Consider the following 22,787-nt stretch of genomic DNA (forward strand, 5'->3'; position numbering starts at 1 on the left):
AAATATATACATCTTTCCAAACCTCTTCTGGTCTTAAAACAGCCCAGACATTCCCAAATAGTTTAAAAACTGTCTTTGATAATCAAAGTCTTGTCTTCAGCTGCTTATTTTGTCCTACAACGTCCAACCTGGACAAAGAATATGCGTCTGATAAACACAGAAATGAGCAAGTCCAATCGTGCTCGCTCAGTCAACCTACTGTCTTACCGAACTCCAGCTCCCACAATCCCTAGCGGTGACACAGACGGTCGTTGATGCGGCACGTGGGGTTCCTGTCAGACGAGCCCGGAAGTGCTCGTGCCGACGCCTCCAGCCGCTGTGTTGTACAGCAGAACAACAACAAGGTGAGCTCTAACTATTCATGAACGCTGGTGTATAATCAGTGTTTTATTACAATGCAGAAGCTAGTCAACGTTAGCATTAGCATGCCCAGCAGTTCACTTATGAGTTACACACGGCTAGCTTGTCTGTGCAGTATCTGCCAATCCTGGTTGTGCACGGACTGTTGTCACTTCTAAACTAGCGTCTAAATTAACCTGCTAATTAACGTCATTGTTAGTAATCATATATATGCAGATGTAGATCAGACGTTATAATCTGGGGAGCCTGTGCGTTACTCTTCACTCAGTCAGTGAAACAAGTCTATGCGACCAAACATTGAATCGGTTATCATTGCTTTCACACAAATTACATTCAATTATCACATTTTCCAAAAATCCATGAACTCTTTTCTCATTCATACTGCAACACCTGCAAAACACGATTTATTTGTTGCACATTTTTTAAATGCTGACACACTGTTTTCAAAACTGTTAAAAAAACTTTCAAAACAGAATGATGGCACATTTCATGCATTTCTGCAATAACTGTATTGAAATATATAATAACAGTTGTCTCTGATGAGATAGGGCACAATTATTAACCTTGTTGTAAACCATTGTCTCTCTCTGAGAGATTTGGAATTTCAGGATTTTGTTTTTTTGTTTCAAATCTTTATTTTGCAGAAGTAAATTAGTGTATGCAAGGATTTAGAAAAATACAGGATATTGTTGGAAGTGTTGTAGGTGAGATTAACTGTTTGGCTAAACTGCATGTTGGTAATACAGACTGTATGACGTGTTTTGAAAAAGTGTCTTCAGTATTGACCAATGATGTTAGCAATTTATAAAAACTGTAAGTATGAAGTTCATTTAATGTCTAGTTCTTGAGTCATGCTCACAATCATGAATATATACATATAAAGCACACACAAGAACAAATATTCAAACTACACTGTTTTTCCTGTGTGTGTGTGTGTGTGGTGTGCGTGTGCATGTGCTTATTATTTGGTGGTAGTTGTCACTGTTGCCATGCTGGTTCTTTGTGTTGTGTTTTGGAGACGGGACGAGTGGAAGAGGCTTAGCTAAAAGCACTTCACATTAAGACATTCACAATAAATCTGCATGGGGGCTTGAGAGCTGACAGAACACACACATCAATGTCACACTGACTTGTTGAAAGCCCTTTATGGTGTTTTTATTCTTCTTTTCTATTTGTTTACGAAGTAAAGACTAAGGAATGGTTTTCATGATCAAATATGCTTTACAGTATTTTTTAAACAATATATCATTCAGCCTACAAATTTTCATGATGAGTTACCAGAGTGATGTCTTTAAATATCTTACTTAGGCAAGGCAAGTTTACTTGTATAGCACATTTCAACAACAAGGTAATTCAAAGTGCTTCACATAAAACCATTAAAAGCATCAAAACATAAGGCAAAAGAAAAGGAGATTTAAAAACAATTATACTTCGTCTGAAGTTCAGCTAATAAAATATGTATCCAAAACTTGACATTTTAATAGCCAATAGCTGCAAAAATTTAATTCCCATTGATAACTAATCATTCGTCATTGATGGAGCGCAGGAATCACCTTTAGCTGTTGGTTCATTTGTCATCCGAGAGACGTATTGTGTGAAAATGTGCTGTTTTAAACAGGCCTCTGTTTGGTGAAAGAGCAACTGATTGAAACTCTTCCAAACCAAATGTTTTTTGATCTCGTGTCTGCAGGCCGGGTGATTGTCAGACATGGAGCGTGTCATGGGAGGAGTTCTTCAGCTGGTTTTAGTAAGTGCGGGGATCTTGTTGCTTTATCGAATACTTGTCCGCCTCAGACCAGGAGCGGCTCTGCAGGACGCTGTGGTGGTCATCACAGGGGCCAGCTCTGGACTCGGGAAAGGTCGGCCTCCATTTCTTCTTCTCTTCAGCTTACATGTAGATGTTTCTGCAAACCAAGTAACATCGATGTACAGCAGTTGATTTCGCTTCGGTGGTAGTAAGATAATGTACAGTAACGTGTGTCAGTGTCGTGATGCATGTGCTAACTTGCCGACCATGAACAACAGGTGTGTTTTTTATGTTTTGTAGAGTGTGCTCGGGTCTTTCACGCTGCAGGCGCCCGGCTGGTGCTGTGTGGACGCGATGCAGCCCGCCTGCAGCAGGTGGTCCAGGAGCTCACAGCAAGTTCAACAAGCTCACGACCACAGGTGTGTACACACAAACAAACAAAAAGTAGCCCTGACATAAACTTAAGGTCAACTTTATTTTTGCCGCTGTCGGGCAATTCGTTTTTACAGCAAGACGTATTTAAATACAACGATAACGTGTTTTACAACCACCAGACTTACACTCCCAGCACCGTCGTCTTCGACTTGTCCGACACAGACAAAGTGGACCGAGCTGCAGAGGAGATCCTGAAGTGTTACGGGCGAGTGGACGTCCTCATCAATAATGCTGGAATCAGTTATCGCGGCAACATACTGGATACCCACCTTTCAGTTCAGCGGGATGTTATGGAAACAAATTACTTTGGGTCCATTGCTCTTACTCAAGGTGAGCGAGTAGTTCAGATGAAGTATATGTGGTTACAAAGTTATAAATACACGAGGGAGCCAAACCATACAGAAGTTATTTAAAGGATCTTGAATTGAAATAAGGAAGGAAAGTAGTTGAAGCATGAACATGACAGAGCTAGATTTTCCCAGAAGAGGAAGCCCAATATTTTACCTTAGTCAGCTGTTTCTATTTCCTTCTTCTGTCCTCCCTTCACAGCTCTCCTGCCCTCCATGGTTCATCGACGCAGCGGCCACATCGTTGTCATCAGCAGTGTCCAGGGCAAGATATCCATTCCTTACAGATCCGCCTGTAAGTTGTCTCCACTCGTTTAATTAAAGCAAACAACTACAAGTTTTTTGATTGGAAATGAAGCAGGACTCTGGTTTTGTACTCACTTTGGTCAGATGCCGCCTCAAAGCACGCCACCCAGGCCTACTTTGACTGCTTACGGGCCGAGATCGAGCACTACGGGATCCCAGTGACCGTGATCAGTCCTGGGTACATTCGAACCAGCCTGTCGGTCAACGCTGTCACAGGAGACGGCTCCAAGTACGGAGGTGAGGCAGTGGAGTGTGTGACGATTATCAGTAAACATGACAAAGAGACATAAAAAGGCTAAAAATATTCATTTATAAGCTTAAATATGAGATCAAATAAGCTATGAAACAAACGAGAGGGGACACATTCCCAGCAATACAATTGTTTTCTGCAATAGTTGACCTACTGACTCCCTGATATCATTGATCTTTCTTATTTGCGCAACACTGTTTTTCAGTTTTGGATAAAACCACAGCGACGGGTTGGGACCCCAGAGATGTGGCTCAGGCTGTTCTGAAGGCTGTCCGTCACAGGAGCAAAGACGTGGTTTTGGCAGGACCTCTGCCCAGCGTGGCCATTTACCTCCGCACGATGTGGCCGGCACTCTTCTTCAAACTCATGTCCTCTCGCGCTCGGAAGGAGCAGAAACCCAAAGACGAGTAACGCTGCAGCAGGTGAGGACCGCGAGGCTCACGACGCACGTTCAGAGGCACATGGACCAAAAACACGACAGTGACTGCTTCACACGGAGGCCAGATGAGCCAGAGGTGTGAGTAGATCAAGCTCCTCCGTTACACAAACCTGTATGTTGTAACAGCACCTATGGGGAGTTTGTTTTGATTAACACCTGACATTGACCAGACAGGACTTCACTTTGTTCTCAGAAATCACTGTTTAAAAGTGGAACGTCTGTTATTGACAAAACTCTGGAAAGATGTCAGCGTGTGATGCTGATTTTCAAATTGACTCCTAACACGGACAAATAAAATGCTCAATTTGTTACCTATTTGCAATTCTGTCAGTTCTGGGATATATCGTCCAGGTCGTCAGCTGTTATCTTAAAAGCCTTCAGTATCAAATTTCATTGACGAAAAAAAGAGAACAGATGAGATTTAATTGGTGAGCATCACACTGAACTGCAGTCCGTCTGAACAACAGACGGACTATCACAACTACTTACTCCACCAAAGTGCAGGACTTGATCACAGTATTGTTTGTTGTTGCAAGTGAAGATGGGAGGAGAAAAAAAAAGCACTTTCTTGTAAACAATCTCCTGTCTGTCCTGGAGACGTGGTCCAGCACCTGGCATGTCGTTTGTGGGTCACCGGTACCGTGTGGCATACAGTGCACTCCACTGTAAACAAAGTGCTTTTAATACACCTAGAGGAAGGAAATGCTGCTTATCGCTGTCCAGTAGTTTTTTGTCATCCGTTAAGGCAACAGCTTGGTCCATATTTACATCCTGTCAGCTGATGTTATTCTCATACAGTGCAGCAGGAAATAAACTGGGACACATTTGGAATGTTTCCATTTACTAACTGTAACATGAATGAGAATGTATTCAGTAGCGGTTCAGCAGAGAAGCCACTCCACTCTCTCTGTTGGTAAAAACCCAAAGGCCACATTCTAATATTTAAGTTTTTAGCACAGAGTACACAATGAATAAAACAAACAAGCAGGTTTTATATCTATCTTTATACACAGAATAAAAACACATTTTACAAACTGAAAACTTTAAGTTTCACTTTCTTAATATTAAGTTAGACAAAAAAAAAATTCTGAAATGTTAAAAATAAATAATCCAAATAACAATTCACGTTATGTTACAAAAGCGCACAGAAGTTAATTGACATTTGTACAAATAAATCCTTCAGCAAAGATTAAAAAAACATGCCAGATTCAAAGACAAACCTGCTGTTTATTCCTCATTAAGAGTTATCTTCATTGTATCTAGTGTGTGAAGATGAGTAAACATCACGAGAGCTTTTACTTTGAAGAGTCAAAGCCCTCAAGGTGCTCGGAGACAAACATTTAAAATCCCATTTGTGGAATGATAACAAGAGCTCTCCTACAATTTACACTCAGAGATGAAGTTAAACATGTCGAGACAAAATGTTCACAATACTGCATATTGATGATGCTGGTTGATTTAAAAATTCAGAAACAATCTGGATGCAATAAGTATGCAGTAGGTGTGTGTTTGCTGTGATGGGGAAAGCACTTAAAAGCATCCATTTAGCTCCAACCTCGCTGCATGGAGAGCGTTTCGTTAGGATCGAGTCAATGGAGGAGTTTTAATGTTTTGAACACAACCAGTCAGGTTTTACTACTGGTTGAAGATCACTACTTAAAAAAAACTTAAAAACTATGGCTTTAGTGTTTAATATCATTCCATACTTGTGGCTGCTCGCTGTTGTGGAGTTGAAACGGAGTGCAACACTACTGGGAACTTTCAATGGTTCCCAGTCAATAAAGTTGAAAACGTGATCGGTCATATTCTGGGTTTAAACGCTCGACTCGCTGCTTTGATACCAGCAAGAGAGCTAAAGCAAAAATACTCCAAACTATGACAAGGTTATTCAAAACACCAAAATGAAATGTCGACCTGTTTTTACGCAACAACAAACCAACGTTAAAGAGCATTGCATCGCTATTATCATCTCAACACACTTAAAAAAAAAAAACATAATCTGCATTGAACTCCCAATGTGATTTCAAGAGAAGTAGTAAAGTCAACCAACAAAAGCTGCCATGTTGCATGTGACATCTGACCGTGAGGAATAACGGACCTGATTCCACACACGCGCGGCAGGCTACGTTCCTAAAATGCATCCAATGAAACCTGAACTGATCAAAAGCCTGTGAAAAGGAGGGCAGTAGTTTATACTTTACCCGCTGCGTTGTACTCTACTTTTCCAACCGAGGCCACAATAACAACGGAATAGAAACAAGTATCTCGCCACATTCAAGCCCTTCTCACCGCCATCACTGTCTAAACCACCCTCCAGCAGTCGGGATCTGAACTACACATTTTGTGGGTTTAATCTGAGAGTATAGAAGATGGACGACAACAACACACAAAGAGCAGGAAGAGACATACAAGATCAGTCAAAATATTATTGTTCAAATATGGCATAGTATTTTCCTGTACATGAGGTCGTGTTTTGTAAACGCATATGTTTTTCTAAAGTGTTTGTTTTTAAAGGGCGTTTCAATTGAAAGAACAGCTCAGTGAAACCAACAAGTTTCCAACTCGCTTTGAACAAAGGTCAAGCTTCACTGTTATTATTGCACTTTTACAAACAGGACGGGGGGAGGGGGAGCGTCTTTTCTCCAAAGTAGAGGGGACGGCGAGGAGACAAACTCATGTCCTCCAGATGGCCGTGGGTCCTCTCCACCTCAGGGTGGTGGGATGGAGGGCTCGGTCACTGCCAGCTCCTGAGCCAGGTCATTGAAGCGAGCAATGTAGTCCACGCTGCTCTCGCTCATCATACAAGCAAGCTGAGAGTCCATCTGCGAGCACAACCAAAGAGCTTTCAATGTACACCAGTAATGACAACAGCCTGAGCAGCAGCTACAACAAATAAAAAGATTCAAATCCACTTTGTTTTCCCTCCAGGGACGTCTGGAATAACAGAATAGTTTGATGGACTTTGTTACCATTGGACTGAGCCAGGCTGACTGTTTGCAGTCGTAATGCAGAGCTAAGCTGGCTGCAGCTTAATGTATGACAGTGGTGTCAATCTTCTCTTCTCACTCAACAAGAATGTGAATTAAACTATTTTCCAGGAAGCCAATTTTTAGACTGGCAGAGTGTTCAACTGAAAAAGAATAGCAAATTTGCTATTTTGTAAAAGACTCAACACTAAGAACGTACCTCTGCCGCATCAGGAAGGCCACGGGACTGAAAGGAATCATGGGAGTTGCAGTCCAGGAGACTGGGACCAAGCAAAGCTGTGCCGCTGGAGGGGCCGGAGGGAGTTAGGGTGGTCCGCTTGCCCTTATCAGGAGAGACCATGCTGGCTGGAGGGAAAAGAGACGGACCGTGAATAAAAGGGACAGAGTGGCAACAAAGTCCTCTTTATGAGACATCGCTGCAAGAGGAAGTACACAGGTGTGTCGGTGTTATTGTGCATTAATAAGAGAATAAGTGTTCTGAAGCTTTACTGCGATTAAAATGTGTTCCTTTATGAATCTGTCTGACATTAAAGCTGAGTCTGTTTGTCCCTCTCAAGCTTTAACTGTCATTTCTAGTATCAACTCTTTGATTAGGAAACACATAGCAGAGCTACAAAGAAGATCTGTAATAGTATGTGCTTGTGTTTAATTATTGAGGAGAGAAAAAGACTCACAGAGGAGGCATCCCAGTGTGGAGTCAGATGAGTCGCTGGGGTACCACTGGGGGTCGTGGCTGGGCGACGGGATCCAGCCTCTGGACGGGCTGACCGAGGGAGACGAGGCCAACAGTTTGGAGCCGTCGTTGTTGCTCAGCTTGGCTGGAGAGAGAGCGGCCTCCTCGCCTGCAGCATAACAGGCAAACCGCCATTAGAACACACACACACACACAGTGCTCAATGAGCCTCTCAGAACTGAGCTAGTTGGTTGCACGTCAACATACTGCAAACTAATGTAATGTTAGCATATAGGATAGAAACCGGCACGCACCGTAGTGGGCAGAGTTGATGGCGAGCTCGATGAGGGAGTCACTGATGTGAGTCTGGGTTTCTCCGGGGGCTAGAGCCTCTTCAGGGGGGCCGGGGAGAGAGATGTCCAGGAGCGAGGCCACGCTGGGCGGAAGGAGGAGAGAGTTCCCGCCACCAGTCAGTCCAGGAGATGGTGGAGGGTGACCATTCTGTAAAAGGAACAAGTTGAACACTTATTTGGGCTGCTTTGTTAGATTTTTTTTAAGGTTTTATTTCCTCAAAAGATGAGTTTTCAGAGCAACAGGCATGTGTTTTCTACCCAGCTAGCGAGGACCAAGCCTGGGTCCCGACTCAACATCAGTATCTTATTGTCTGTTACACTAATAACTGCAGTCAGCAATCACCGTATTCTTGTACCTCTACCTGTGAACAGGGCCTGCACACACAGGCAATACTATTCTGTGGCCTTCTTCACCCTCACAGTAAAGTAGTTACAAAGTACTCATCTGTGTGTCAGTTTGTGTATGTCAGTGAGTGCTGCTGACCTCTGGGACATTGTGCTGGAGGAGTCGAGCGTCTGGTTCAGCATCGACAGCGGGTGCGGTGTGGAGCAGGGAGCCGTTATCAACAGCGGTAGAATTCAGCTCCCGACGGGGACTGCCGGGGATGATACCTGCAGACTTAGCAGCCAGGCCAATGGCACCTGAGAGAGAAGTAACAGTTTAAAAACACATCGGCACGGTACCTGACAAGTATCAATAGCAACTGAGCGTGTGGGGGATGCACCAAAAAAAAAAAAGTAAACTCCGCAACAATGTGAATATAAAAAAGGGAACGCATGAGAGAATAGTGAGGAGCTGGAAGAATGTTCTTTTTGTCTTTTTACTGCGGCACAAAGGAGTGTTTGTTCAAACCACATCAACTGTCAGAGATCATGTGGGAGTTAAGAACTGAATCCTTTTCATCATTTCATTTGAAACTGAAAATAATCCAACCGACGCACAATGTGCAGGTCAAAACATGTCTTTGCGTGGATTAATGTTTGAGTGGTCTTGTTGAGCACATTAAGTGAAGGAGCCGTGTCATAGGAGGACAAGAAGAGTTTAAACTACACAACATGAATTATACTGCATCTAGAATTTAGTTTGAAAATAGATGACATAATGAAAGCAGAACATACTGGAGAGCTGGCTGGCGGCTGCAGAGCTGGACGCTGAAGGGGAAGCTTTGGACAGGAGGGGGCGGGAGGAAGGAGCCAGGCGAGTGTGGATTGGCCGGAAAGATCCAGTTCCTGAGGGAAGAAACAGGAAGTGAGAGGGCGGGAGATTAGCAGAATGGTTGTTGAAAATGAGAAATGACATTTAGTTATGTACAAAGAGCATGTCGGGCTTTCAAGGACCGACTGTCAAGAACACAAGTCTGGCAGTTTTATGCTGCACTGCAGGGAAAAGTATAATAATTGAAACATGTCGATCTTCTGCTGACAGCAACGTGTACTGTAGGAGCAGGATGTCCGAGGAGTACCTGTGGCAGAGGAGTTGGAGAGGATGGAGAAGGAGCAGACATGCTGAGGAGTGTCTCCTGTCGTTCGCGGTAGAAGTGTTCGCTGTGGATGAGACGGAAGCAACTGAACTAAATGCACAGAGAAGCACTAAAAGGACATTTACAGTACAAATAGTCAACCAATTCCACAACACTATAAGTTGGAGACGTGTTGGTGTTCATTGCGATACAACAGAATAGATAAAGCAAAACACCTTTCTGTTCCTCTCTTACCTGAACTACAAGTGGTTTCCGGAGTTGTCTGTTTCGAGGTTTTCTCTGTCTTGACAGGAAAAGATCTGACTGCATCTGGAAAAAAAACACAGAGCACATTAACATTTGTGCGTGTGGACGATGTACCTATTTCGTCAGTTGTACAATTGGTGTAAAAAATACTGCATTGCCCAGCCTTACACTGATAGAGTCGAGCTGCTGTTTGAGGGCTAGCTCTGCTTCCTTGTTGGGGGAAAACATTCTGTTGTGCCGCGAGCTGTTGGGGGGCAGCGTGGTGGGAACCGCAAACACACTGCTTTCTACGTCGCCGCCCGCCGTCGACCCCAGCAGAGAGCGGGGGAGGTTACGTCCACCTTAAGAGGGGAGGAATAAGTGAGAGATGTCATGTGAGGATAATGAAGAAAACCATTGAACAGCATCCAGCGATTCTTTGCGTTCATTTCCAAACACACGCGCTTCTAAAGCTTGAATACCTGAGACTCCGGCAGTTGGCAGGTGTAGCCGGGCCCCTCGGACAGAGGCCTGCTGCCGGCCACAGCTGGGGCTGCGAACACCTGCTATGGGGCCCTTCCCTGGAGGTGTAAGGGCCTGGTTTTGCTCCTCTTGATGCATCTTGTGTGGGGATGGAGCAGTGGAGCACAGCTCTGGAGCCTGGAGGAGGAGATACATTATAGACACCTCCTGCAACAAATCTTCACAAATAATCGTGACATTCAGATGTTGTTGTTGTTTAAACAGGATAAAATGGATATCTGGCCACCGGAAACAATATAGTAAGAAGTAACAGTTAAATCCCCACCAAAGGTTTAGGATTGACCTCAGTGGCAACCAGCTTGAGCAGGCAGCGCAGAACGTGTTGTGTCCTGATGGGCTTGAGCTGGGCTTGTCCGTTTTCCTGGTTGTTGAAAGGAACCGCAATGGGCTGCCACTCGTACTCCAGCAGCAGCTTGCCGGGCTTCCCGAACATCAGGTAGAGCTCAGCCAGGGTGACGTTCTCGGCATCCCGTGCGCTCCAGCCCTCCCCTCTGATCTGCTCGACAGCCCGTTCCTTGGCTGCCGGTGCAGAGCCCTGCGACATTCCCTCCTCGGAGCCAGTGACTGGAGGTTTGGCTGGCGGAGTCTGGTGGGCCTCTGGGGAGGAGGTGCTGGTGTTCTGCTCCTCAATGCACAGCTCGGATGAGCTTTCTGTAACACTACACAACTTCTCAATGCTTTTGGTCACTGCTAAACCACTACTGGCCTTCACACCAGTAGAGACCTTCCCCCCTTCAGAGGGTCCTATCCCAGTTCCCTCTTCCCTAAGAGCCGCAGTCTGCTGAGAGGAAGCGGGGACAGAAACAGACTGAGGTCTCTTCTCCTCTACCTTTGTAGAGCAGTCTTGTGAAGGCTCAGGGTTAAGGGGCTCAGTTCGTCGACTATCACACAACACAGTCACTGAAGCACCGGCGGTGGCGGCGGCGCCCCACCGTCCAGATTTAGGGCCAGTCCGAAGTGGTGGAGCCGTGTGAATACCCAGAATCTGAGCTGCGGGCAACTCCTTGGCATTAGGCCGGTTCTTGCCACTTTCTAGCCAGTGTACAGTGCAGGAGGCCTTGGAGTGCACGACACGTGACACGCCAGGCAGTGTGGTCAAAGTGCTGCTCTCAGCGGGGTAAAGAAAGAGATCGTCCTGCTGGGATTTGCTGGGAGAGGCTGTGCTGGATGGGCCGACCTCCAGAGCCTCCCTCTCCATGAGGCTCTTCAGCTGAAGCGTCCAGTGTCAAGGTCTCACACATGAATGACAGAAAGAGGCATGTTTACAGTTCACAGATATCTACTGCTGAAGCTCTCTGCTTCACGGTCACATGTCAAGCTTGTATCCCAGACTTGCGCTCTCGCACATTTTTCTAAACTGCAATGCAATCAATACTGCTCTAAAAATCAAATGAGGTTTTAAAAGGATACAATCCGCTGGTCCTGGTACGCCCACTTCTGTTTCAGATAATCAATCAGGCTGGAGACTTTCCTGTGGAGCTCCACCACCATCCTGTTATGGAAAAGACAGAAAGAGAGAAGTGTTGATTTACAAGCTGCTGTGGTAAGACGGTGCAGAACCGCACTATTTATTTATGCCGACTATTTTCCAAAGCAAACCAGATTTCATTCTTATGTTTTATTTTTGGCGCGCTTCAGTTGCCAACATGCATCAAACGAGCAACTAAAAATGAATTCCAAGTTCTGCTTTGGACTAAATTATGAACAAATCGATTGTGTTTGTTGGTAATAGACATCAGTTAACAGGCACGCCTGACCTGAGGCGAGGGTTGTGGGCGAGACTCTGAACGCGGGCCCAGGAGTGGTTACTGCGAGGCTGGAGCTCCACTGCCACCTTCAGGGGTAGACGCACTGGCTTCTGGTCCTCCTCGTCACTCACTCCTGAAAGGACGCAAAGACACAATGAGACTGAATGAGAAACACCAACAAAGATCTCACGGGAGAAAAGGTGTTTTTAAAGAGCAAGAGTCAGCGTGTGACAGAGTATGACAGTATGACACAGAGTATATGACAATATGTCATATACTCTGTCAATATGACAGAGTATGACAGTATGACAGAGTGTGACAGCGTATGACAGAGCAGAAATAACATCAATGTACTGAACCTAACGAGCCACCAACGCACTACATGAAAAGTACAATACAGCTGACAACGCAACTGAGTTGAGTGAGTGGCTGTTTTTTAACAGAGGGGCAGAAGCCAATCGGTCAGACCCGTCATCTCCATCATCTTCCTCCTCACTTGGCTCCCACAGTGTTTCCATGGAAACACCACTAGCCCACACGCTGCCATTGTTATTGCCAAAACCCCGCCCCCACAAACCCGGTGCCTCTCCGTCACCGTGGTTTGTATTTACAGCGATGATGTTTGTTTACTTCGTACGTATGTACTTTGTGTGTGTGTGTGTGTCTGTGAATCACACACTCACCATCTGGGTCACAGAGTTTCTTCAGCGCTCGGCACATCGGGGCTTTGATTCTCAGGTTCCTCCCTTTGGAGCGCACCGTGGTGGCCCTGGACGAACACACAGAGCAGCAGCGAACGCTTTAATGTTTAGGAAAACTTATTTTGGGGAATCGCATACACGGCACAGAATAAGCGTTACAATTGTACGAGAACTGTTGCCGTAGCCGTGCAGTAGGTCATATTTAATTATGATAAGTGTTCCTGCTGCTGATGTGAGTTTCTCTGACTTATGTCATCATGTCCTCATACGGACGGTGACAGCGTATCCGTGTTGTGATGTAGAACGTAAAATCAAAAACTGCATACATCATAATCTCTGTGTTAAGCCGGTGTTAACATAAAAACTGAAAACCGTGTGAGTAGGCAGTGCAATTTTCTGTTTTAATTTTACTCCAGACTTACCCTTGTTGGATTAGTTCGTTCAGCTTTGACACGTTCTTATCGTCCATTACTGTCAAAGACAAAGCACAGAGCAGTTTACGGCATCGTCCCTCGGGAGCAGCTGTCCCCCATGACTGGGAGGGTGCAGTGTTTCATCACATCCCTTGTGCCCCAAACTAACACAGCAGTATAACACTCGCACGCAAAACAACTTCACAAAGTCATGCATTCAAACACAGCCTTCACTTACAACCGCCAACTTTTTTGCGGAGCTCGGCGTAGCAGATGAGGCCGTACAGTTCTTGGGAGGATTTCTTCAGCACTCTGGAGTACACTGAGGAGAAAAGGTGGCACGAGTCACAACGGTGCCGTAAACAAGAATTCAGGAAACATGTGCATGCTACAGAGATAACACGACCGTGACACTGAGGGCTTTTTGAAGAGGAGAGCAGCTCAAGCTCATCTGGAGGTTTTTTAACATGTGTTTTGGGACAAAGTTTACCGACATAACAAGATGCTGTTTCAACATCAGTGCAGGAATTGTTAAAAGAAAACATGGACCAGGAAGAAATGACAGAGTGAATAATATAAACATCTCTATTCAACCCCCAGACACATGCCATGTTACATTCGTAATGGACGTAACAGGATAAGTGGGTCAAGATGAGATGGTATAAGTGTTACGTTATTATTGTAAAACAATACGTTATGTGGAGCTCCAACCCGTACAAATAAAATCTGTTCTTCCCTCAAATCTTCACTGAGACCCCGTCAGGTCCCACCTGTTATTGGCTGAGAAAAGACAAAGGGCAGCTCACCATTGGCAAAGTCGATGTGTTTGGAGATCTTGTGCCAGGTCCGGTAGTAGAAGTGGCGAACCTGCTCCTTGTTCTTCACCATGTTGGCTGGCTTGCCTCTTTTCTTGTACTTCATTGCGATGTTGTTCTGGATGGCCTCAAAATCCTTCCCATGCTGGAGACCAGAGTAGTTAAGAGTTGAGTACAAGATGTCAAAAATAAATCGCAACACTTAAAGTTGTGCCACATGACAATCTATTTGGTTCCGCCCTTTACCTCGTAGAGGCCCTCAAAAAAGCTGTTTTTGTCCTCTGTGCTCCACGACTCCCACTGCCGACGGGCCCTCTTCTGGTTACCAGCTTGCTCCTCCTTCTCAGCAGACCCCTGGCCCTTGGAGGCCTTCGACACTCCCCCTGTGGAGCCGGCCACTGGCCCCGAATGTCCCACTGTCCCCTGGGAGGAAGAGCCGTTCTCTGCCCCTATGTTACAGAGACACAGGAGCCATCAGTCATGAAACATTCAGGGCAAATATACAACTTCAGTGTGAGACTCAAAGATGTAAAGATTTGAGACAAATGTTTTGGTTCACCGCATGGGTTGTTTTGCATGGCAGGGAAAGAAAAATATAGTAGTTTGTGGTTTTATGGGAGATTTTAGAATGCATGCGCACAAAAGCCACCCACTGCAACTACACTGCACAAACCTGCAGAGCTGTGTTTCAGCTCTGGCAAGGAGGCAGGAAAAGCAATCAGTCCCTACGGCCAGATCCACAGTACACGGGTCCAAAACAAACTCCTGATGAGCCCCCCCGATGGCTGTGTTTACCCCGGCACAGAGTACAATGCCAGACGCATTAACACAACCACAGAGGCTGTTTTGCTTTACATTTTCAGCACAAATGGGAGTTCATTTACAAATCTCTGTGGGTCATAGGCACTGACCTAGATGTGTCTCTCTGAAAATAGATGTGCACCAATATAGCAACATATCAAAAATCAGTAGGGCTTCCTTGGTCAACACCTGGACAATCTAAATATACATTTGATGAAACAATCAAAGTCTCTTTCTAACAACAATAATAGAAATGTACTAGTCATACCTGTCAGAGCAGACCAACTCATCACTAGACTGTAAACGTTCTGTCTGATCAGAGTCACACTCATTGTGGTTGCCAATTTTCAGGATAGAAAAAAAAAGACAACAGAGCAGAATAATCATACACTCTGAAAAAAGTCCGCAATAATTCCTCACTGGAAGTGAAAAACAAAATCATTAAATGAGGAAATGCTTCAAAAATGCTAATTTACCTCCTGGTTGGATCAGTTAAATAGTTGAAGCCAATAAGCCCAGTCTGCTCTGTTTTTCTATTTGCTGAAAATATTAAAAAATAAAGTAAAAGTGCAAGCAACTGTCTATAACGATGCTGCTCTTCTTCCCATGCAGACACACTGAAGTCTTTACACACTGATTTATTCCATCTACACTCACCACACTCAAAACAGTGTTTGTAAACACGTAACGGAAAGTTTCCAAGGAACACTAACTAAAACTTAATTGCAAATGTAAGTTGTGGTCTGTGTGACTCTGTGATGTTTCACAGAAATTGTCCACAGGATGGTTTTACAACTTGGGTTGAACCCGGAGTAGGACCCGGTGTCCCGGAGGGAGAACAACAAAGCCAGCATCAGTTTAGCCATCACTGATAAACACAGTGGAACCACAGTGACAACTGCGGGCAGACCCCCTGCTGATCCCACCTTTCGATTTTGCCCCGCCGTGTCCATTGACGGTCGAGCCGATTGAATCCTTCCGGATCCGCTTGCTCGGAGGTCGGACGCTCGATCGGAGAAAATGATGCTGGTCGTGACACGGAGGGGCGGGCTCCGCCGAGGTCTGGGCATGCTGGGTTGAGCCAAGCCCGGGTTGGTTCTGCGGAGAGGCGTTTAGAACCGGAGCTGAACCGGGGCTGAGAGCCGTGGTTGATGGATTAAGAATTTCCACTCCGTCGTCTCCCTTTGTACTGCGCTCCTCGCTCGCCTGCTCTCCGCTCTCCTCCTCGTCGCAACCTTCGGGCTTTCTGGACGGATTCGTCCTCCCATCGACACCGATCCCCTCCCTGGAGCCCAGTGTCATGCTGCCAACACACATATCAAGGAACATTTGTCACATTCAGGGCAAAGCGGTGTGTGAAATTAACTTCTAGAGACGACGTTCACTGTCTCTCAACATGGCCGCCGCTGTTTGTTTCAAATCCCCTCTCCAGTCCCGACAAAACAACACCAAATATATGCATTAAACGTCTTCAGATAAATTACATTCAACAACCGAAACAGTTTAGTAACTGGCGGCGGTGTTTTAACGAGTGTCTTTCGACTCAAATGCCCAATATTGTCGGTTGAATTTCAACTAAATTCAAATGCGAGCGCTTTTCAGTTTAGCGCCCTGCAGAAACGACAACGAAGCCCGTCGCTGCATTCGATCTCTAAATAAAGTGGTTATTCTAAACATATTTTTACCCATTGTCGTGCTCTTCGCTAGTAGGCGACGTCTTCTTCCTTTTCACCATGAGTCCGACCGGTTAGATTGGCAACTACTGTCCAAATGGAGCATAATAAAACCGAGAGCGATCTCTCCGCTTTCTGCCCTCTCCTCGCTCCTGCTTCGACTGAGCTGAACTCTCTGCGCAGTTCAACTGTTTTCTATCAGCAACATTTACTCAATGCTTATTTTTGCAAAAAATAAATTAAAACTATACAAACACTGACAAATCAGATGTATCTACTGCATGCACTGGACTTTACTGTAGCACATGTCAGCGGAGCTCATCTGAATTGATAAGCACAGATAGTTGTATTAACCTGTGCACAAGTGGACTTTGTTTGTCACTACGTCACCATCGCATGCAGAAATTATGTCTGCAAAACAATGTATTTCATATACATCCTGCAATTATAAGGCTTTGTGACGATGCTCTAGTTGCTTGCATTACTATCTTCTCATACACATACAAATAATTTTGTCTGGACCAGGCTTTAAGTGGCCGGGTGCACATCAACACCTTTACATTTATAAAACTGTTATAATGTGTAAGCATTGTGTTTTCTCGATTGTTATCTACTAATCCATTTATTTCTGAATAATCAGGAGTGTGACAGCACAGAGGGATGACAGCAAGATAGAGCTACACAAAGAAATATCAAGTGTATGTGAGCAGTTTGAGTATGAGGGACGCCCCCCTTTCTACATTCCCACACAGACTTTAAACTCCTGTTTTAGTCATCTTAATGCAAACTCTCATATTCCAACAGCCACAATGTATGACTGATCCAACAGCAGTGAGAACTCTGAACTACTTGTAAAGTTTGTTCATGTTTACTTTCGCTCCTTGGAATCTTACAACGTCAAAGTTATTGTAGTGTCAACAGATGAATGTAGCTATAAGTTAAACAACAGACATAATCGCAAATTATTATTTTAATGTTGCTTAAGATTGATCTAAAATCTTACAGCATCACACTGATTTCACAGAGTTAAATATTGACCTTACAACTTAATAGTACGAGCAGACTAGTGATTATAGTTCCGTTTGTCCAACCACTGTCTCTGCTTTTATGCTAGAAGGGTGACAACCCTCTAAGAGTGCGATGTGGTGATCGTTAATAATATATACGTTGTTTATACTAACAGTTATCGTTCACTTCGTTGTAATAAGCTGTATTAAATACACGCAATAGCTCTACATATAACGTGGTACCTAGCATGCTGTTGTTGGTTAGATAGCGCTACGGCACTCAAACAAGCCATAACGTGGCAAAAACTGCTGGTAACACAATTATTGTTTTACGCTGAGCTTTAAACAGTTTGTTAAATGGATAACACAAATCAAAGTGTAAGAATTACCTGAGGTTGAAGCCTGTTGGTGGTATTAATAATCGAGACACGGACTAGCATCGCTAGCTGACGGCATCCGTCCAGCTTGTTGCTTGTTACCGGTGACAGTTCCTGCGGTTGGATCGTGCACGCGTTTAGACACGCCCATTACAACTCGAAAACAAATCCTCCGATTGGTCAGAAATACACGAGGACGACCGTTAGAATTTGATTGACAGACGGCTCCGCCAATTGTTAGTGAGAGAAACTATACCGTTGGACCAATTGCTATTCTCTTCCTGTCATGCCGTATACGTTTCCCAATAAGTTTTTTTAAAATTCAAAGCCAGTTTGACTCCTCAATAATCTAACATGTTTGCTCGTAATAAAGCGTTATTTCAACAACATTTGATCACCACAATGTAGGTTTTTGGCGCTTTAAAAATAAGTCCCGCCCAGAAAGAGATTGGCATTTTGACGATCAAATCAAGAGGCGAAACACAAAGGATGCGCTTGAATTAAATCCTGGCGTACGCCGAGAACGACCGGCTAAACGGAATCAGAATCTGATATTTAGGGCTGGAAACGAAACACTGATATACAACCGTGCTGGTTAATAAGCACACAAAATGTGGTACAAAGGGATTTTAATTCAATAGCATCTGCACAGATTTTTAGTTCATATCTCAGACTCAGCCCACATTGCCTTTGTTCAGACCAGGCGTACCGGTGTCACAAAACAAGTGTCATATATCAAGAACAGTGCACGGATTTGGGCTCTGTGAAAGACCAGCAGGGTGGAGTTTCCTTTGTTTGTTTGTTTTTATATACTACATGTTTAACAGATGCAACACAAATACAACGGCTTAATTCATATTGCAATCAAATAACAGTTTTGTCTCAAAAGACAATGGATTCCTTCATCAAAATTTCCCGGAGGGGCAACAGGTAACGAAAAACGAGCGCACCCAGCATTACTCGGCAGATTGTCAGTGCACCAGTTATATTCCTCCGTATCACAGTTGGGAGGATCTGAAAGTCATCACCAGGAGTTTTGGGCACGCGCAAACAGCGGAACTTGCTGGTCGTCCAGTTGGCAAACTGACGAAATTGTCTTCGGAAACAAAAAAACAATTATGACTTCGACGAACATGTTTCAAGGGTTGGACACTGGAACTAAACCAAGCTCCAGGTAAAGAATACTTCCGTGTAGCTTGGTTATCTCTGTGAGAAATGGCCGTCAACGTCTTATCTCGATGTAACGTTATTGGTTAGGTTAACGTTATATGACAGGAGCTCTTTGTAGCTGTTTGCACCATAACGTATTTTCCTACTACCTTCATTAAATACCTTTCCTGACACGAGCAATGAGCGATGTGATAAGTGAGATAATCGCGTGGCCGCTCAGCTCGAGCTAGCTTGGTTTGAGTTTTCTCGCGTTAGCAAACTTTAAGAGTCAAGAATTAGCTTAAGCTAACCGACCGACCAGGCGTTGTCTGCTGCGGAAGTGTGAAAGACTGCCCTCCTTTGTACTCTCCAACGTAGTACGAAAGTAGCATAATGTGTCTCTCAGTATACATGAACCTCCATGACTTAACGTTACAACATTTGTCAGGGATCCACATCGTATTGCGTAAACTAGTAAAACGTTACATCATCATTAAGTCTGTCTTTGCCAGGTCACACCTGCTGCAGGGGTAATTGATTTAAATGAGACTGGGATGAATACATTGGATAGGATCCTATTAAAAGTGGTGCTGTACTTCATCCCCTGCAGGGTGTTGCAGCCTCCCGGAGGTGGCTCCAGTAACTTGTTTGGTGGCTATGAAGACGACGCTGCAGCATCAAGAAGACCCAATAAGATGGCCTCTAAACTGTTCGCTCCACCAGAGGAGTCCCAGAGCGTACCCAGGCGCTCCAATCCTCCAGGTCAGACCAGCAGGGATGTACAGAGGCTGAGCAGTCATACCCTCTATCAATGTCCAGGGTGTGAGAAGTGTTACTATGATGTGATAATTCAGTATAAACACGGAAAGTAATCCACCTACAGATTCTGTGGAATATCTGGTAAAGTTAAGAATGTTTTCAGTCCTGACTGCTGTTAAAAAAGACTGCAGAGTCACTCTGACTGCAATATCTGTTTTATTTTTCACTGTGGCGTTAGCGTTCCACTGTAATATGTGTACAGTATCTCACACCATAATGTTCTTATCAATATGTTTTGATGCTGAAGGGTGACTGGTCATAAATAGGCTCAATTTAGATGTCAAAATATATAAACGGTGTCATAAATCTGTGGGCAGGGCAGTTCACGAGCCGACCAAAATTAAATGTTACGAAGAAGAGTACTGCAATTACGACGCTGTCACTGCTGCAAAGACATAACACGCATACTGGTGATACTTTATGTAGGTGGGAAGAGTAGCGGAATATTCGGTGATCCTGAACCTCCAGCTCAGCAGCAGAGACACAAACCTCATGGTGGACCAACCAGCGACATATTCGGTGCTGCAGAACAGACCCAGAGCCGAAACCAAAGCCACCCAAATAAGACAAAGGTAGGCCATGCACCCACATTTTATACGCTCTGCCTGAGGTTTGATTATTTTTATTAGATTGCTTTTTACTACTTTTAAAAAAGGAATATTCCCCCCATCACCTCTTGTGCAGTTCAGGTCCAAAAGTCCGCTTGTATAACTCATTTTATCTTGTAAGACTTGAACGTACGACTAGTCTATCAATCAGTCCTCCCTACGGGTCAATAGTGTTTGTTTAACCAGAGTACTGCTAGACTGCTGAGTCCATTGTAACAATCTCAGCAGTGACTCAAATATATTCCAAACAGCCACTTCTTAAGAAATCAATAAAATCACCAGGTTTCTGTAAACGTGTTGAGATTATAATCTTTTCAAGATACACTTTAATTTGAAGGTGATTGAAGTTGCACTGTTTTGCGACGCTGCTTTAGTTTTATTCAAGTAACATAAAGAAGAGAGCCTGTTATCAAGTCCTGTTAGGTGATCACACAGTGAGAATACTCTTATCTCTGTTTCTTTAGTTTCAGGATAATATAGATGTGGGACCTGAAACCAAATCATCACCTGGTGAGTTACATAAAGGAAACTGTCTACTCTTTTGGGGAGATTAGTTTTATACTGAGTCAATGTAACTGAATGTGTTAAAGGGTTTTGTTATGTAGATCACAGGGATTAGAATTAAGACTAATAAAATGTATATTTTGAGTTTGGCACCCTTTGGTAATCCTTACAAAACAATACCAACCCTTCCTTAAGTTTTAAATAAATGAAAAAAGACAGTTTAGCATTTACACACATGCTTATTTAAGACAGATTGTCAGTAATTGTCATTCCATTGAGATCCCAACTGTGACTCTGTAAAGTATTATATATTCCAGGTTGAAATAGGTGTTTATACTTTTAGGATGTTTCTGTAAGTAACTTTCTTTTTCCTCTCTCAGCACCAGAATCCCCGGTCAGCCAGCCTGAGGTGAAGGAGGAAGTGGCCCCCCCACCATCTCCCGTGCCAGCCAAGGAGGAGCCTGCTGTGGTCCCAGCCACTCCTAAGCCTGAGCCCCCATCTTCATCTTCCCCTTCCTCACCTCCTGAGGAGGTGGACCCGACTGGTGAGGGGAAGAACCACGAGCCTCATCTGGGACCCAAGCCTCGCTCTCACAACAGGGTCCTCAACCCCCCCGGAGGAAAGTCTAGTGTGGTATTCTACTGATCAGCTAAACACACACATCTCCTCCCTGTTTGTGTCCATGCTCTCTGTGTCTGCTCCTCTGTCACTCTTCTCTTATTCCAACACCTGTACATTCAAACACAGAGCAGGAATCTTTGTTCTTCTCACCAGAGTCCTTTTCAAATATGTTGTCCTCAACTTCTTGCACTTTCAGCCCTGTTTCTTGTCTCTTTGTCTAATTCTTCTTCAATGAAACCTGCAATCACCAATCAATCAACAGGCTAGCTATTAGCTAATCACTTTGACTGTGACACTGTTCAATCACAATATACAGTTTCACTGTTTGTTTGTAAATGTAGTTTGGGTTAAGACAGTTTGTCCTTTTGAAAACGTTAAACCGTTGGCGTGCTCGTACAATGATCAGCTTTAAACAGTCCTGGATTCAAGAAAATCCTGGCTTATAAAATTCACGGCAGGCATTTGCTTGACTTTGAAGGTGCTTGTTCTAAACCTTAATATGTGACGTTCAATCCGGAGGGGGTAAATGCATCAATGTAACGCGATTCAGGGAATTCCACTCGTGCCACCTTTTTAGGTGTTGCTGGATCTTTATTGGATTGCTACATAAAACCTTTTGTTTTGCAATTTTCTATAATAATGGATGTGTTGGACTACAACCAATGAAGCCTTATATCAGCTCAGCATCTTGTCATCGTTCCTGCCTTCTCACTAATCATCCCTGTCATTTCAACATGTGTCTAACATTAATAATTTGTTCTCTGTTCAAGGATAGATGCCAAAAATTTACTATGAAACAAAGATGAATGCAATTGTTTACTGCTAAATGTTTCTGCTTCCTTAAAGAAAATTCCATTTTGATTGTACGCGTCTGTATTACGCAGGTACTTCTCTGCTCTCTCTTCTTTGCTTTGCTTCATCTGAGAACACGCCTGTTGTGCTCGGGGTAGGCCTCTGTTTATGTTTTAAATTAAAACGGCTGAAGACGTGTGAACTCTGGACAATCTCGTGGCCTGCCTGAGTCCAGGTGGGCTCATCGATTAAAAACCTTTTCACCCAATTCATGAAGCGCATTAATGGTATTCTGGTGCCGCCCCCCCTCCCCGAGTGTTGATGTGCCTGGCAGGCAATGAGTGCAGCAGAAGAAAATCCTGTGTATTGCAATAAAACTGTTGTTTTGCATTTTAAGGTTGTTTATTTTGTTTCCGTTCTGAAAACATAGCAAATTATTCACGCTTTTTTTTCCTGTATTTTTGATTTAATAATGACAAATTAAAGGGGGTTAAATATATTAAGGTTGACTTTACCATGCATACCGTGTTAAACGTTTGTCTGAGTCGGTCTAAATGTGACAAACTACGTCTCGTCTGCTCCAGTTCTAGTGGGTTCTTGAATCACTGGCTC

The 22,787-nt window shown here is 44.1% G+C and overlaps 3 protein-coding genes across 4 annotated transcripts; 2 read left to right on the forward strand and 1 right to left on the reverse strand.

The window, feature by feature from the left end:
* Positions 1–299: 299 nt before the first annotated feature.
* On the forward strand, positions 300–7,175 carry dhrs7b (dehydrogenase/reductase (SDR family) member 7B). Of its 2 annotated transcripts, XM_079281776.1 has the most exons (8): positions 300–344; positions 2,051–2,219; positions 2,408–2,526; positions 2,662–2,872; positions 3,092–3,184; positions 3,280–3,432; positions 3,651–3,867; positions 7,085–7,175. In XM_079281776.1, exons 2-7 carry the CDS (start codon positions 2,069–2,071, stop codon positions 3,854–3,856), a joined length of 933 nt encoding a protein of 310 aa, XP_079137902.1. In that variant the 5' UTR covers positions 300–344; positions 2,051–2,068; the 3' UTR covers positions 3,857–3,867; positions 7,085–7,175. The 2 variants fall into 2 exon arrangements, with proteins under 2 accessions (XP_079137902.1, XP_079137901.1); XM_079281775.1 differs by lacking the exon at positions 7,085–7,175 and having other exon boundaries at positions 3,651–4,767.
* cramp1 (cramped chromatin regulator homolog 1) lies at positions 4,852–16,443 on the reverse strand. Its single transcript, XM_079281774.1, has 20 exons — positions 16,310–16,443; positions 15,551–15,927; positions 14,070–14,272; positions 13,815–13,968; positions 13,247–13,330; positions 13,018–13,066; positions 12,578–12,663; positions 11,904–12,027; positions 11,557–11,638; positions 10,412–11,356; positions 10,086–10,263; positions 9,793–9,965; positions 9,613–9,687; positions 9,361–9,442; positions 9,017–9,127; positions 8,382–8,539; positions 7,859–8,045; positions 7,546–7,713; positions 7,071–7,216; positions 4,852–6,706 (listed from the first exon to the last, which is right to left on the reverse strand). The coding sequence occupies exons 1-20, from the start codon at positions 16,357–16,359 to the stop codon at positions 6,593–6,595; spliced, it is 3,546 nt and encodes a 1,181-aa protein (XP_079137900.1). The 5' UTR covers positions 16,360–16,443; the 3' UTR covers positions 4,852–6,592.
* Positions 16,444–18,701: 2,258 nt separating this feature from the next.
* Positions 18,702–22,565, forward strand: jpt2 (Jupiter microtubule associated homolog 2). Its single transcript, XM_079281297.1, has 5 exons — positions 18,702–18,855; positions 19,441–19,592; positions 20,076–20,221; positions 20,722–20,767; positions 21,142–22,565. The coding sequence occupies exons 1-5, from the start codon at positions 18,800–18,802 to the stop codon at positions 21,405–21,407; spliced, it is 666 nt and encodes a 221-aa protein (XP_079137423.1). The 5' UTR covers positions 18,702–18,799; the 3' UTR covers positions 21,408–22,565.
* The last annotated feature ends 222 nt before the right edge of the window (positions 22,566–22,787 follow it).

This window comes from Melanostigma gelatinosum (genome assembly GCF_949748355.1).
Source record: "Melanostigma gelatinosum genome assembly, chromosome: 13".
In the NCBI taxonomy this organism is placed as follows: Eukaryota; Metazoa; Chordata; class Actinopteri; order Perciformes; family Zoarcidae; genus Melanostigma; species Melanostigma gelatinosum.